Source organism: Populus alba, chromosome 5 (assembly GCF_005239225.2).
Source record: "Populus alba chromosome 5, ASM523922v2, whole genome shotgun sequence".
NCBI classification, from domain to species: domain Eukaryota; kingdom Viridiplantae; phylum Streptophyta; class Magnoliopsida; order Malpighiales; family Salicaceae; genus Populus; species Populus alba.
This window is the reverse complement of record NC_133288.1, coordinates 8,844,490-8,860,027: the sequence shown is the minus strand read 5'-3', so window position 1 is coordinate 8,860,027 and position 15,538 is coordinate 8,844,490. Positions and strand designations below refer to the sequence as shown.

At 31.1% G+C, this 15,538-nt stretch overlaps 2 protein-coding genes across 3 annotated transcripts; both read right to left on the bottom strand.

Annotated features, from left to right (window-relative positions):
* Nucleotides 1-4,846: 4,846 nt before the first annotated feature.
* Nucleotides 4,847-8,106, bottom strand: LOC118029901 (probable prolyl 4-hydroxylase 10). Of its 2 annotated transcripts, none has more exons than XM_035033869.2 (8): nucleotides 7,757-8,105; nucleotides 7,578-7,662; nucleotides 7,351-7,448; nucleotides 7,114-7,211; nucleotides 6,232-6,361; nucleotides 5,946-6,133; nucleotides 5,676-5,764; nucleotides 4,847-5,197 (listed from the first exon to the last, which is right to left on the bottom strand). In XM_035033869.2, exons 1-7 carry the CDS (start codon nucleotides 7,957-7,959, stop codon nucleotides 5,691-5,693), a joined length of 876 nt encoding a protein of 291 aa, XP_034889760.1. In that variant the 5' UTR covers nucleotides 7,960-8,105; the 3' UTR covers nucleotides 4,847-5,197; nucleotides 5,676-5,690. The 2 variants fall into 2 exon arrangements, with proteins under 2 accessions (XP_034889760.1, XP_034889762.1); XM_035033871.2 differs by lacking the exon at nucleotides 4,847-5,197 and adding an exon at nucleotides 5,210-5,597 and having other exon boundaries at nucleotides 7,757-8,106.
* Nucleotides 8,107-12,199: 4,093 nt separating this feature from the next.
* On the bottom strand, nucleotides 12,200-14,686 carry LOC118029902 (uncharacterized). Its single transcript, XM_035033872.2, has 3 exons — nucleotides 14,372-14,686; nucleotides 12,631-12,743; nucleotides 12,200-12,504 (listed from the first exon to the last, which is right to left on the bottom strand). Exons 1-3 carry the CDS (start codon nucleotides 14,537-14,539, stop codon nucleotides 12,420-12,422), a joined length of 366 nt encoding a protein of 121 aa, XP_034889763.1. The 5' UTR covers nucleotides 14,540-14,686; the 3' UTR covers nucleotides 12,200-12,419.
* Between the last annotated feature and the right edge of the window lie 852 nt (nucleotides 14,687-15,538).

The window sequence follows — 15,538 nt, the reverse complement described above, 5'->3', positions numbered from 1 at the left end:
TTTTTTTTTTTTTTTTATCATAAGGCTTTGAATTTTCTTGATAGCCAGTAGAAACTTAGTCGAAGGACATGCTTATTGGGTTGAATTCCTATAAACTTTCAGTTTCTCTATGAAACATAAATCTAGAGTTCATAATTTTATTATTGATGCTTTGAGTTGGATACATTCATTCTTGACTAATATGAAAGTGGAAGTGACATGTTTTAAAATGTTATAAGACCTTTACAAGTGTGATGGTGATCTCAACAAAATATGAGTTAAATACAAAAGTGGTATTTCCAAGCATTTTATTGTGTTGGATGATTATCTTTTAAAAGAAAACTGTGTATGTATTCCTTAAATTTCTTTGAGGGAAGCCATTTTCTTTAAAGCTCACAATGATGGACTTCGTGGACACTTTCAGAGAGATAAAACACTTATTGTTATCGAGGATAATTTCTTTTGGCAATAGATTGAGAGAGATGTTGCAAGGTTCATACTGTGTTGGAGGACATGCTATTTTTCTAAATCATATAGTCATAATTTAGGTTTGTACACTAGATTTTCAGTAGGTAAAAGTTCATGAGAAGATGTCAATAAGGATTTTGTGCTAAGTTTGTCTAGAAGTTCAAGGAACAAAGATTTAGTTATGATAATGATTGTTCATTTCTCTAAAATGTTACATTTTTTTCCAAGTAGCAAAACACTTGATGTTACTAATATTTTTTTTATTTATACTTCAAAGAGATTGTTAGACTTTATGGCATTTCAAAAACAATAACTTCATATCAAAATTCCAAGTTTATGAGTTATTTTTAGGGTACACTTTGAAGGAAACTTAAAACTCATCTTCAATTCAGCACTAATAGGCATCCATAAAATAATAGACAAATTGAAGTCATCAATCAGAGTTTAGGAAATCTTTTGAGAAGTTTGGCGAAGAAAAATATTTGAGATTGGAATATTATATTGCCACAGACTGAATTTGCTCACAATAATTTTACTTGCCAAATTATTACTTGTAGTCCTTTTCAAGTTGTGTATAGTAAAAATCCATTAAGTCAATTGAACTTAAATCTTGTTCCAACAAGTTAGAATTTTAATGGTGATGCTAAAAAAAGGGTCAAGCAGCTTAAAATGTTGTTTGCACAAGTTTGTGACAAGATTAAAAGGCAAAATCAAAAGTATCAAGCTTAAGCTAATAAGTATCGTAAATATATAGAGTTTAAAGAAGGTGATCTGGTTTAGTGTATCTTAGCAAGAAAAGGTTTTCACAAGGAAAATTTGTTATGCTCAAACCTAGAGCTAATGATCCATTTAAGATTTTGAGGCAAATTGGTGAAAATTCTTAAAAAATTAAGTTGCTTGTATATCTAGAAATTATAGATACTTTTAACATGACTGACTTAACTCCTTACTATGTTGGTGATAATACATATGACCCTTCAACCAGGGGAACATGACATATGGATGTCCTTTAATAATCCTATTGACGTTGGGTTATTTGATTTTAGGTTGACAATGAAAATGAATGAAGTCTTTGATTATGTTTACTATTAACTCATGGGCCGACTTTGAGCTTGCATTTGCTTATCTTTAATGAATGGGAAAATAAACTTATCATATATGGTTTTCAAGTTTAAAATGTGATCTTTTAGATTGTCCAACCATGCATGCATTGGATTTTTCTATAAAAAGTTGTGATTATTTTGGTTTTTAAGCTTTCTAGGTGTCTATTTTTGTTTCTAATGAGTAAAAAATATGTGCTAGTTAATATTAATCTAGTTTTCTATCGAATTCTTTTATTTGGATCTAAATTAAGTTATTTTGTTGTTTACCTAGACTTAGAGGGTTATTTCAAATGTAAAATGATGATTCAAACCATGTATTGAGATCTTTTAGCAAAATTTGAATTAAAGTCTTTAACTTGGCCTTTTATTAACTTATCAATTTTTATATCTCCTTTGTGAGTAGTGGACTTTATACTTTAACTTTGTAACTCTAAAGAGGTGAGTGATCTATATTTTTAGAGTGGTAGTTATTCGCATCTGTATCTTTTTGGTTTTGTGTCTTAAAGTAGTGAGCAAACAATTTTATTTGTGTGAGTGACTTGTTACTTTGTGATGTTCATAACATCCTGGTATCAACAAGTATTTGGATAATTATGAATAAATAGATTACAAATAATCAAGATAAATAGATGATGCATATTAAAGACCAAGTCAAAGACACAATTATTAGAGACCAAATCAATGAGGAAACGATAGAAAATTAGTATATTTGATCTTAGGGAGTTAATGTAGTATATTTAAATGTAAACTTGAATTTTGAATTCTTGTTACTCTTATGTTATATATATCATGTAATACTCATGTAAAGTATAATGATGATATGAAAGACTTCTTTTACAATTAGAATTCTAAAACTTTACATGGTTTAAGAGCCATTCTAAACATCTTATCTTCTATAATATTTGTCTCTTCCAACTCTAACCCAAACTCATCCCAACTTTATCCTTTATAATTATGCAACACATGGTCATAGTCAAGTTCCACCATGGCAATTATCTTTTTTAAAAAGACTAGATGGTTTTATATTTTAAAGTTTAAGATGTATTCAACAATATTGATTTCTCTTTCAAAACCATCTCTAACCCTCAAAAGCTCACCCTCTACAAGTGATATTTTCTCTTTACCAAATCTTGTCTATCTTTAATGGATACAATAGGATAATCTCATTATGAGCACTTTTATGGCCTCTTTTATTAAAAGTGTACTTTATGAGGTTATTTCAGTTATAACATAGCTCAAGATGTGTGACTAAACATTGAATAAAGTCTCTCCTCCCAATTAAAGGCTCGCATTGTTCATATTCAAACTGAGTTAGCTACTGCCATTAAAGGTGTTTCCTCTACCATTGATTATTTTTTTATCATATTAAGAAGCTCTCCAATGAGCTTGTAATTGTTGGACAGCTTTTCTCTTATAATGTCATCATCTCTTACATTTTAGCCAGTTTAGGAATTGATTGTGAGTTGCTAATTTCCTCTCTTACTGTATGGCCAAATCCTCTTAAACTTGAAGAGGTTTATTCTCCTTTACTGATAAGTGAGTCTTGACTTAACCATCATAATCAAATCATACCAATTATAAATATTATTGCCAATGTTGCAATAATAAATTCTTCATAAACTTATAGATGAGGTTGTAATAAAGGATATCGAGGTCTAGAGTATGGTAACTATGGTGGTAATAATACCTATTATGATGGATCCTAGAGGGATAGCCTAAGTAAATCTAAGAGGGGGGCGAATTAGGTATGTAAGGTAAAACTAAAATTAAAAAACTTTTTACGTGATAACATGCAATTCTAAATGCTTAATCTAATATGGAAGAAATAAACAATATAAATATGATAATTAAAGAGTTAGAGTTTAGAGAGACTGCACTAAGTTTTATAGAGGTTCGGTAAACCACCCATTTCTCTCCTTGAACTTTTGTTTAAAAATTTCACTATCACACACTATTCTTCTTAGTGGGTGAGACCAAATCGTTATATGGTCTTTTTACGAGTATAATATCAAACTCAATTCTTTTTACGGGCTTAGGATCAAATCAATATCCCTAATTTTTTTACAAGCTAAAACTAGAAAACCTTTCACCAATACTTGTTAAAGGAGTAGTATTAAATCACTCACAATTTAGTCTTTAAGAGACTTTTTCAAATGTTTAAAATGTACCTTACACTTTCCACAATATACTCTCTTGGTAAAGTTTATTGGAACAACAATCAAGATCATTTGAAGGATTTTGACAATTCACACTTAACCTTGTATTTGGATAATTACAAATGAAATAAAAGTGTTATAATTTATTTTTTAGAGTAAGTATGCTTATATTTTTTTTCTTAGGAGTTCCACACCTATTTTGGCCAATAAAATGGCTATCCATAGGTATAGAATTGAAACTAGTCATTAAACTCAATTTTCAGCTCATTAGAGAATCGATTAAGCTGTTTTTCAGAATGGATCAAATCTTTTTAGAATTGGTAAGACCGTTTTAAATAATCCCATGAAATTTTAGAAATTTCCCAAACAACGGACTAACTATTTTGATAAACAGCTAGACCATTTTAAGAAATGGCTGGAAAGTTTTGGCTTCAGTTTGATTTTATTCTATTTTTTTGTTTTGATCTTTTCTTGTTTTTTTGTTTTTTTTTTTTTGAATTTGTTTAGGTTATATAGATATTACAAGGTGTCCTATATGCTCATATTGTTTATTTTTAGACCAAAACTTAAATCTCCAGAAGCTGTAAACATCAATAAACAGATGTCAGTAGTATAAAGGCCAACTATAAATCACTAGCAAATGATGCGGTAGAGATTTAATAGTTGAACACACTACTGATTGAGATACGCATTACTAGATCTTCAACACCAATATTATGGTGTGACAGCATAAATGCAACCCATTTATCTTCTAATTCAATGTTTCATGCACGCACGAAGTGCTACACAGTTTAATCTTCTAAAGACCAATCTTAAGGCACGCCATCTCCCCTTGTGATTGCAGGGGCATTTTAAAAATCAAGTCAATGAAGATACAATAAAAGAAGAGCAAATTTGATCTTAGAGAGTTATACTAGTTGTAGTGTATTTCAATGTAAACTTAAATTTTGAATTCTTGTTATGTTCATGCTATACTCATGAAAAGTATAGAGATAATATGAAAGACTTCTTTTACAAATAGAATTCTAGAACTTTACAATGCATGACCATATTTGTCGCTGTAAAAATTGTGGTAAATGTCATGATTCAGATGGCATGAATGCTGGATAGATATCCAGTTAACGCTGTCAGATATTCTCATTTGGATCAAAGATTGCGTCTTGTCAGATAACAGCCACCCACATGCAGCACAGAACTTTAAAGGAAAGGAATTATAAAATGCATCTCTCAGTTCTAGATTAGGGCACGAGTATCTCTAAAGCAACTGAAATTCCCGAACCTCGTTCGGCTATAAAAGTAAAGGTTTCAGGCTATTTTATCAGCAGCTGCGAGAAGGGATCCCATGCCCCAATATTGGAAATAATCAAAATTTACGGCAAGAAAGTGTTTGGTTGTATACAAAGATTACAGATTAAGTGAAGTCCGTCAGCGCTTGAGCTCTATATTGAGATGCACAAATTACAAGAATAAGATGTGAAGTCGTATCATCACCTGCACAAAAGATAAGGCCGTGATTCTACGAAGGAAAATACGTCTTCGTACACTCCAGACAGTTTCAACCAGGATGCTTTCACAATAAAACCAACACGAGGTAAGGGAAAGACAGAATGGGTCAATAATTAAGCAGCGAACTCTATCATCCTAGATCAGCAAAGGTCCTTTGTTTTGTAAGTCACAGGTTATCCAACGAGACATCATACCAACCCAGCTTCACAAGAACAATTTGTGTGCTGATTAAATGCCCCCTGCCCCTGCTCCCGCCCAAAAAGAAAAAGAAACGCACAGAAGCTTCACTATGCAGATCAACAAGCTGTTTTCAGCATTTGACTAACAGCTTGTCAAGAAATGCCATTGCCACGGGAGAATATTGTTACCAACCAAAGCAAGACTACTGTAACCAATACAAGTAATTAAAGAATATCTGCACAAATGACATTTTTAATTGTCTCTTTTGGGCTCAGATAATTACCTGCAGGATGTTATTTCAGACCTTGTACTCATTCACACGCATCCATTTGGTTGATGACCACTTATTACCTCGAATCACAGGACAACCACCTGCATTGAAGAATAATCCAACTCATCAGTTAATTAAAGATTGCATTACTAAAACGTGCAAAATGATAGTTAATAACCATGCAGAGGTATCCTCTTGAAATGATAAGGTACTGTCAGCATGGTTGTTGTAAAACCTGAACTACACAGGTTAATGGTGATTAGCTGGTTGGGAGCAACTAACCATGCAAACTTGATGGGTCTGGAGAGCCATCAGGATTCATGCTCCAGAAAAGCAATGCATCACCCATCTTTGGTTTAACAGAGAGGCCCCCCTTTCCACACTCAGACAACTCGTTCCACCAAGGCACTGCACTAATGTTACCCTCGGCAGAGGGGAACACAGTCTCACCCCCTTCTTCAACATCTGAGCTGTGTACAATAGTGAAGGAGTTAATATTACAAAAAGAACAAAGGCAGGATGCATTTGAATTCATAAAAACTCCACTAGCAGACAGGATCTCACTTACAGGTACATGAGAACAGTAGCTATGCGTTGACCCCCATTCTTGGTGTTGTATTCATCCATGAAGTAGTCAAAGTGAGGCTCATACCTTTGCCCAGCTTCATAGTGGAGAATTTGAAGCCCTTCACCATGCTCTGCACATCATGTCAGCTTAGTAACAGGTGATGAATCAAACTGAAAGGCAAATTTCTAGAAGATGTTTCCCTTGAAAACCTAACAGATCTCTGCTTTCTGAACTTGAATAATCTCCTTTTTCCTTAAAGATGCATTAGGGTGAAGTTACACTATGATGGATCCAAGAATTCAGATCAAAACTAGTTTGCTTTGGCTGCTCAATTTGGTGGGGTACAATTTTTCGCTATACAGCGACTTTACTTGAATTTATGATTATGAAGGTGGTGGTGCTACGAAACTAGTCCCAAATAATTAATAACTACTATCTGTGGCACCAAAAAAAAAACAGAGAAAAAAGTGGAGACGCTCAGTGGGAACTGGTGGTGCTTCGGTTGATTGCACCTTAGGTAGTCGTGTGGATTTATAGTGGCAAGATGTATAACAGAATTGAGATAGGTTAGACCATAAAAGGACCAGCAACAATCTATACGCTGATCATGGTTCGCTTTTGCAAACACATGAATGAGTGAAGGTGATGAAGTGGTGCGATAAGTGATTACAGGGGTGCATTAGGATATGAAGTCCCAATTTAGGGAAACATGTGCTTGAGGTAGCAACCTGGCCTTCAAAGTAAATTAAAATTCCGTTCATCTATTTGATATTAAAAAAAAAATAGCAAAAAGCAGAACAAAATCTCGCCGGTGCTGGAAACTGATTCTTTTTTTCATCAATTCAGTGTATCCTCCAAGTAAATGAAGCTCAAACAACATACCTACGGGAATGAAGCTAAAATCAGCAATCCTTTTCTCAATATCTCTAACAATTTTATCACGACCTCTCGGTAAAAATGTTCCAGAACTCGTACGCACTCTACATATCAAAATGCATTATTAGCTCCAATGATTATCCGCAAAGTATACAAGCAAGCTAATGAGAAGAAGAGCAGCATGAACATCCATCCACAAAATTGAAGAACAAAGAGTATAAGATTTAAGAAAGAAAAACTCACTTGCTATCCTTACTCTTCCCCGTTGAACTATCAACGACTGTCGACTTTTGCATATGCGGCTTTGCAAGATTGATTAAGTACTCACATTCTGCCTTAGTCTGTCCAAAACAAGCAACAAACTAATTGGTTAAAGATTTTAATCAAAGTAAAGTTTCTTGCTCGAAAAAATGCTACTAATTAATTCAGTTTTAAATCCAATCTAAAAAAAATATGAAAAAAAAACCGACCAAAAAATTATGATAAACAAAAGCACGAGGCTTCCATGAGATAACCTCTGCCCATTGCTCTGCTTTGCCTTCATCATCTCCGCTCCTTCAAAAACAACCAAACCAATCAAGTCAATTACGATCAAGCCATCTAATCTCAAACCAAACACTAATAAAAAACGACACGAAATCAATCTCACCCGTCAATTCTGCTATGATGAGCGATGGAGCTGAGATCGTTAGCTTGACGCGACGAATCGGAAGAAGAAGTGCTCGGAATCGAGACAATTCCGAGAACGAGAAGAATTAAAATCACGAATGTGAACATTAACAGCAGAGTTAGTATAAGTGTCGATGACGGTGATTTTCGTGCTGGAATTCGCGAGTATCTCGCTTTCGCCATTGTCCTGAAAGTCGGAATCGGAGATCGGTGAGGGAAACGGGCAGCTGTTTGATTTAATTTAACAGAGGGAGATATTTTTCTCTGTTTTTAATTTTAAGAGAGAAGAAGCGATCCTGAGAGAGGACTTTCCATTATAAATATGTTTAATACTAACTCCGTGTTGATTAATAAATAGAAAATCCATAATATTCGTACCAAATTATAAATATTTTTTTTATTTTATTTCCAAAAAAAAATGTTGATTAATATGCTAAGGTTGTAAATATGTTTTATATAATGTGGTTAAATTATTATTCTTTAATTGAGTTTATTTTTTCGATTCATTGAAAATCAAACTATTTATATTGGACGTTAAGAGATTTATGAGAATTTTCATTTAAATCCCATTTCTAGTGTGTATAGAAGGAAAATATTAAAAAATTCAAAAAAAATTATTGTCAGCAATGGGGTTAAATATTATTGTTTTTTTATTTATTTTTAAAGTAGTATATTGATTTTCGAGACATGTAAAAGGATAAACTAAAATTACTAGTGATTTCTCAATCTTTTGTTTTTTCTATATTTATTAGATAACGTTTCCTGCTTAAACTTTAAAAATAATCAAAATTAAAGTACATTTACCTTAAAAATATAATTTAGTTATTCATGTAATTATAATATTTATCCAATAAAATGCTAGCGGTTAAGAACACTGATATATCCCTATAAGAATGACAAAATAAAATTTTAATTTATAAAAAACAAACTTATTGAGAAGGATAACTACAAACTCTGAACGAACTAATTTTATTTTAAAAAAAAATATAAAGATATCTAAGAAAAAAAAATATAATTGTAATATTTTCTACTTTGGATCTTGCCTTTATTGAAAGCTCCTTTAATATTAAACTTACTAAGAGAAATGTTGAGAGGGATTGTAAATAGCCCATATATATATATATATATATATATATATATATATATATGCAAATGTTAAAAATTGGATAAATGATGATATACTGAAAATTAATTGTAATAAAAAGCTAATTTCAGATAACGCATATGGCTTCTGAAATGAAAGGTGCTGTATCACCATAGCTTTCGTTTTCCTCAACTACCTAAAAAATGGGGCGTGTGTTTTTTTGGTTTAATTTCTGAAAGAAAAAGAAAAGCACCAATTGATTTTTTTTTTTCATATATATAATTGTTGAGCTTTCTTATCCAAACCAGATTCCCTCGTAATGGATGCTTAGTGGTATAACACAAAAATAATGAAATGCAAAGTTGTCGGTCATTCCGATCTAGAAAGAGACATTAAAAACTCAACTAGTGGCGGTATAGAATTGCATTTTAAACAATATTTTTTTAAAAGAATTAAATTTTGTTTTATGTTTTTAAATAATTTTAATGAACTTGTCTAAAAAATGAATTGGTGTAAAAAATAAATTGTTTTTAAATAAAATAATTTTTTTTATATGTTTGTATTGTTTTAATGAATTAATATAAAATAAAAAATATTATTTTAATTTATTTTAAATAAAAAATATTTTAAAATACAAACATTATAATACCCCTAAATATGCTATTCACAGCAAATTTGGCAGTGCCTGTTTATGTTAGCTTTCGTTTGCATGCACTGAATCTTAGTTTCTGACCATTTATATTTTTTTTATTATTAATATAGATGTTTGAATTTATATATATCTTGATTAATTTTACGAATTTTGAAGTTAATGATTATGTAAATCTTTATTGACTCTGAATTTATAAAACTCAAACTAGTAATATTTAAAAAAATAAACAAATCTAACCATCAATTAAATTATATTTTTTAAAATTTTCAGAACCATTATTATATAACTCGTATACGTTTTTTTGGGAGGATCAACTAGGATGTAAGAGGGTCATTTCCATTTCCTTGCATGACGATTTTTGGGTTTAAATCCAAAAAATGAAGGGATACATAAAACCGGAAAAAAAATTATAAAAAAATATTATTCCGATTCTGAATGGTCAATTTTAAATTTAATGGATAAATGACTTAATATTAATGAATGGAAGTTAGCGGTCAATGGGCAGTTTGAAATGCAGCATTAAAAAAAAAAAAAAAAAAATTGTTTTAAAATTTTTTTTTTATATTTTTAAATGATTTTAATATGTCAAATAAAATTATTTTTTTAAAAAAATATATTATTTTAATATATTATTAAATAAAAATATTTTAAAATACAATTCTTTCTATAATTTTAAATACCTTAGAACTTTTTTTAAAAAAAAAAAAATCGGTAGCTTGCCAGTCATAAATGCACCTTGGAAAGATAAGTACTTACGAATAAATAAAATCATAGTTTTAAGACGGTACATCATGGTGGCCAGCTCAGGTCCAAGATTCAGGTTCTTGGGTTTTAATAAGGATTATCGGGTCTTGATCGGATCCATGGTTGGGTTAAAAATATATTTTTTTTAAAAAAAAATTAAAATGATATTATTTTAGTAAAAAAAAATTAAAATCAATAGGGTTTTCACAGTTTTGCCAGGGTCGCTAGGTCATACTAGGTTTTTTTTTTTCAGTTTAACCCAGCTCGGTTTCAGTCCTTAGATTGGCTAGGTTTTAGTTTCACCTGTTGGGCTGCATTTCAAACCTATGAATAAAATAGAGCTTTAAAGACTTAGTAAGCAAAAGTTAGGTAAATAGAGGATAGCTTTATGTGTTTATTCGAGAAAGGCTACTCAGAAACTTCCATCTTATTAATCCATCTACGTGGGGGTGATGAGCATATTTGACTGAGCATACATCCTTATGCTTTATGGTGTGATTAAAATATTCTTATACGATAATCTTATTGACAAATCTGGATTTACATGCCAGCCTGGAGAACATGTAAGCATAACATGGTTAGGGGTTGACCCAGCTAAAAAACCGGGTCATGAATTACCCGGGTCAGATTAACTTATAATTTTTTTAAAAATATATAACATATGAAAAAAATTAAAAAACAACCAATGAACTATACATATTATAAATAATAAAGTTTAAAATATTATTTAAAAAAATAATTTATGTTGAAAAAATATTATCCTTTTCTTTTAACTTAAAAATTTTAAATTAAAAGAGTTTTTTTATTTTATATTAAAAAAACATAATTATTTTCTTGTGAATATAAAGTATTTATACTAATAAACTTTCAATTCTATTTATAAAATTAAAATTTTTTTTTCTAATATTTATATAATAAACTTAACTAACAATTGAAAAAAAAAATGATAGACTTGTATGAGATTGGATTGAGTAAAAAAAAAAAAAAAAATCACGTGCACAAGGCAATGCGCTCTCTCTCTCTCTCTTTTTGTCCTCCTTTAACTTGAACCCAATGCCCTTTGTGTCCCCGGGAATATTTTCCTCCAATGCTCTTGATTTTAATTCTCACTTTACTAGGAAAAACAGTGGGCATAATTCAGCGTTGCAATGTTCATGGGCATGCTGTAGAAAAATGTCACCTTTATGCCTTCATTTAATTTTTCTGTTTATAAGGAAAATGTTCCCTCTTTGTTTCTTCCTCGGCCAATCAGAGAAATGACACCTTGATACGCCTTCATTATTATTATTTTTCCTTTGTAAAAATTTGTCCAGTTAAAAAAAATATCAGTTTTTTTACAGGTTTTGTCAGCCCTCTCGAATCATGGATTAATCCAGCAGGTTACGAAGTTCACCGAGCCAATTGTCTGCCCGAGTTTTACTTTTTATAGACCATACCAGGTTTCAGGTGACGGGTCAACTCAATAAATCTGACTGAGTATAATAACAATGCATCTAACGCTCACATAGGGCTTCATTACAAGTGCGAAATGGAATAAGAATGGACAAATTAAAATCACATTTTAAATAATCCACCACGGTAAGAAATAAGAATGAAAAAATAATACTGAAATTTCAGAATGAAATTTAAATTTATTTAATACTATATTTTTGAAAAACATAAATATTAAAAAAATAATTTAATAATTAATCTTTTAAAAATGAGTAAATAATATTATGGTGATAATATTATTATAATAACAATGATATATTTTAAGTTGTATATTTAGTATGCTAACTTGGATGAGCTTGAGTTCAAATTTTTTTTTTTTTTTTTTTTTTTGTTTTCAAATTAGCTGAGTTTATCGGACCTAATCAAATTAATAACTCGAGTCTCATATTTTTATTTTTATGTTTTTAGGAACAACCCCTACAAAGCGTACAAATCATGCCTTGCAACCAACATGAAAAATGCCAATAAGATTGTAATTCAACTATGTTAGCCTCTTCAGAAGAGGTCAGAGGTTCAAACATCTCTCTCATAACAGAAAGAAAAAGAAAAGCAACTTCAAGAAAGTCAGGCAATTCAATGAACTGAAACTAATTCAACGGGGGCTTAAAATAGCCCTGAGAACTTGAACACAGGGGAACTGTGGGATTAAAAGAGAAATTCTTGGTGGTATAACTAAAAGATTGCCTTTTTGGGAGGATCCAGCGACTCATCATCAATGGCAGGTTGGTTCAAGTATGCATACTTGCTCTTTGTCCACCTGCTTGTGTTAATTGAAATATATATAATTAAGATTAAAGAAAACATAAATAGTTTCATCTTTAAGAACATACTGAATTTCAAACTTATTCAAAACCACAAGTGGTTGGAGAAATCCAGCTTTTACCAGTCGTTTATTCCCAAACGCATTTCACTGTTCTTCCCATATTCTGTGCTTTCGTTCTCTTTAATGTCATCTTCATCCTTCAGCGATTCTTCAAAGAGCCTGTAATCATCCTCCTACACCACAAAACTTCAACAAGTCAAACAATCACGCAAGAAACTTCAGTTTTCTCACCTATGGTTTGCAAGTTGTCACCCAAGTCAGACTATCACGCCTAAATACATCACCCCTGTGAGAGGGCATCAACTTGAGATCGAGTTGAGCTTCAATGGAAATTACAACCTACTCTATATGTGATTCATATGATCTACACCTCTCATAACAAGGGCCTGGACCTCAAGATCAGCAGTAGCCCATTTAAAGCTGCTTAGTAAACTCTGAGATGCTACAAATCAGTAAAAAAATACTGGTATTTGAGAGTGAGGTAGTGTTTACGTTTAAAACTTTTTTGTTTAGAAATAAATTAAAATATGATTTCAACCCGTTTAGATTGCTTCCTCGCAGAAATTTCATTGTAAAGCCAAATAGACAATTGAACGTTGGTCGTATACAGGGTATATCACCCCCAAGCGAGCCACCAGCTAGTAGACTCGAAGTTCAACATATACAAAAATTATTTATTTATTTGTATTTAAAGAGACTTCAACATATAACAAGAGAATATTTCCGATAAACGTAGTTCAAAAATAGCTTTGATTGATTGATGCAAGGAACGCTGTTGTATGTAACAATAAATTGAGAGGATGCAATTGGCTCAGTCCAATGAACCAAGTATTAAAACTAACCACTGCCTTTCGTTGCTAATATTTCCCATTCATTTTCTTTTTTGTAGGATTAATTAGCAGCAAGTTAGTAGGAAAGAAAATTAAATACCCCAATATTAAAACTAACCACTGCGTTTCGCTGATTTTTGCTACAAAATACAGGCTTGATCTATGGTTTGTTTGGACCCAAGAACACAGAAAAAACAGGCATGTGTGTGTGACAAAGAAAGCTTTGAGACATGAAGATACTATCTTTTAAAATATTAACTGTCTCCCTGGTTAAGGTAATATACTTTTAGGTTACAACGAAGTTTTAAAACTTATATACAATAATTTTTATAAGTTTCTTAAGAATATTCATTTTATTTTTTATTAACATAAACAAAGAGTTTATAAAAAAAAAATGAGAGAAGAAGAATGTTTTGCTAATTAATTTATGTGAATATCAAACTGATATTTATAAAGAAAATAATACTTTTTAAGACCAATATATTTGTAGAAATTTAAAGACAGGTATCTATAAAGTGTGTAGAATTTAAAAAGCACAACTCTACATACTAGATATTATACATAATTAATTAATTAAATTAAGTTAATTCTGAAAATAAAAATTGATGTATATATAATATCTAAATTTTAGTTATCGCTTCAAATGTTCTCTTTAATATCCAAATCTATTAATTTTAGTATCTCTGTATAACAAAACTTTCAAAATGGGATGGAATTAATTCTCTTTGTTTTTACCTAATATTCAAGCTATAATAACACTTAATTGCTCACTTGTGTCTTTGGGATTTTTCTGTGCATGAATTAAAATCATGAAATTCATCAGCAGCATTATTAAAAAAAAAAAAAAAAAAAACCATGTTCATCAGTAGAGTGACAATCACTGCGTATCTCATTAATTATTGCTGCCATATACTTTAGTCATTCAGCAAGTGAAGATTAGTCGGAATTAATGAAAACTAAATGATCCTCACCGAGAGATTGTGAGCCCTGAGACGTGCTGCAGCCTTGATAGCATAAAGCAGGTGATCCTGTTCGTCGACAAGTTTTTGCCTCCAGAACTCAGCAATCTCTTGCTTTGTCACGCTCTCACCAACAGCACTCTTCCTCGCCCAGAATCTTTGAAGGTGGGTCGTCGACATTGTTATTCTCTCTTGTTCGATTAGATAATGCAGGGCGAGCTCAAAGCAAGAGACGCGGCCGGTTTTGTTTTGCTGGGCATTGTTAAGTGAAGTCAATATGAAATCAACGTCTCGTTATTTTTTTATTCCGTAATTCTCCTTTGTTAATTCTCTGTGTAGTAATGGGCAACGTGAAAAATCAATATTCCGAGTCTGCCAAGAAAATTTCACAGTTCTCAATGCTTAATATTTGTTTATTGCTTGACCAAAAACTCTCTCCTCGTTTTGGTTTAGGATATTTTTAAAAAATAATTTTTAATTGAAAATATATTAAAATAATATTTTATTTATTTATTATATTAATATATTAAAATCATCAAAAAAATATTTTAAAAAATATTAATTTAATTCATTTTAAATAAAAAATAATTTAAAAAATACTTTTAAAAACGGGTTATAATACAAAAGCAAATACTCTAGAAACCTTTTATTATTTGTTTAAGTTATGAGATTTCTGACTTTGTTTTTTGGCTTTTATATAATTAAAAATAAATAAATTTCAGTCTTGTTTGTAACCAACAGATAGCCTAGGTGGGGAGGTAAGGCCGTGCTTCCCCACCTTACAGAGAAAATTCCTAAAACATTTGAGGGCTTAGCTGATGTGATAAACTGCAAGTTCAATCCTTGCGAACGTTCCGGGTTCGAACTTCAAAGAGTATTTCTGTCACTCCCGTGGTGTCTTACATGTTCACTGGGCTTGCAGGATGTTCAGTGGACCCGGAAATTAGTTGTGGTACGCGCAAGCTGGCCCGGACACCTCAGTTATCAAAAAAAAAAAAAAATTCCTCGAAAATAACATGTATACTGGCTGGTAAGGATTTGTAAGCAAAGTTGGGGGTAACCAGCTGATTACTGTTGTTTGGTTCTATGTTTTAAAAATTATTTTAAAAAATTTTAATTTTTTTAATTTTTTTATTAAATTCAAATTAATATATTTTTAGTAGTTTTAAATCATTTTGA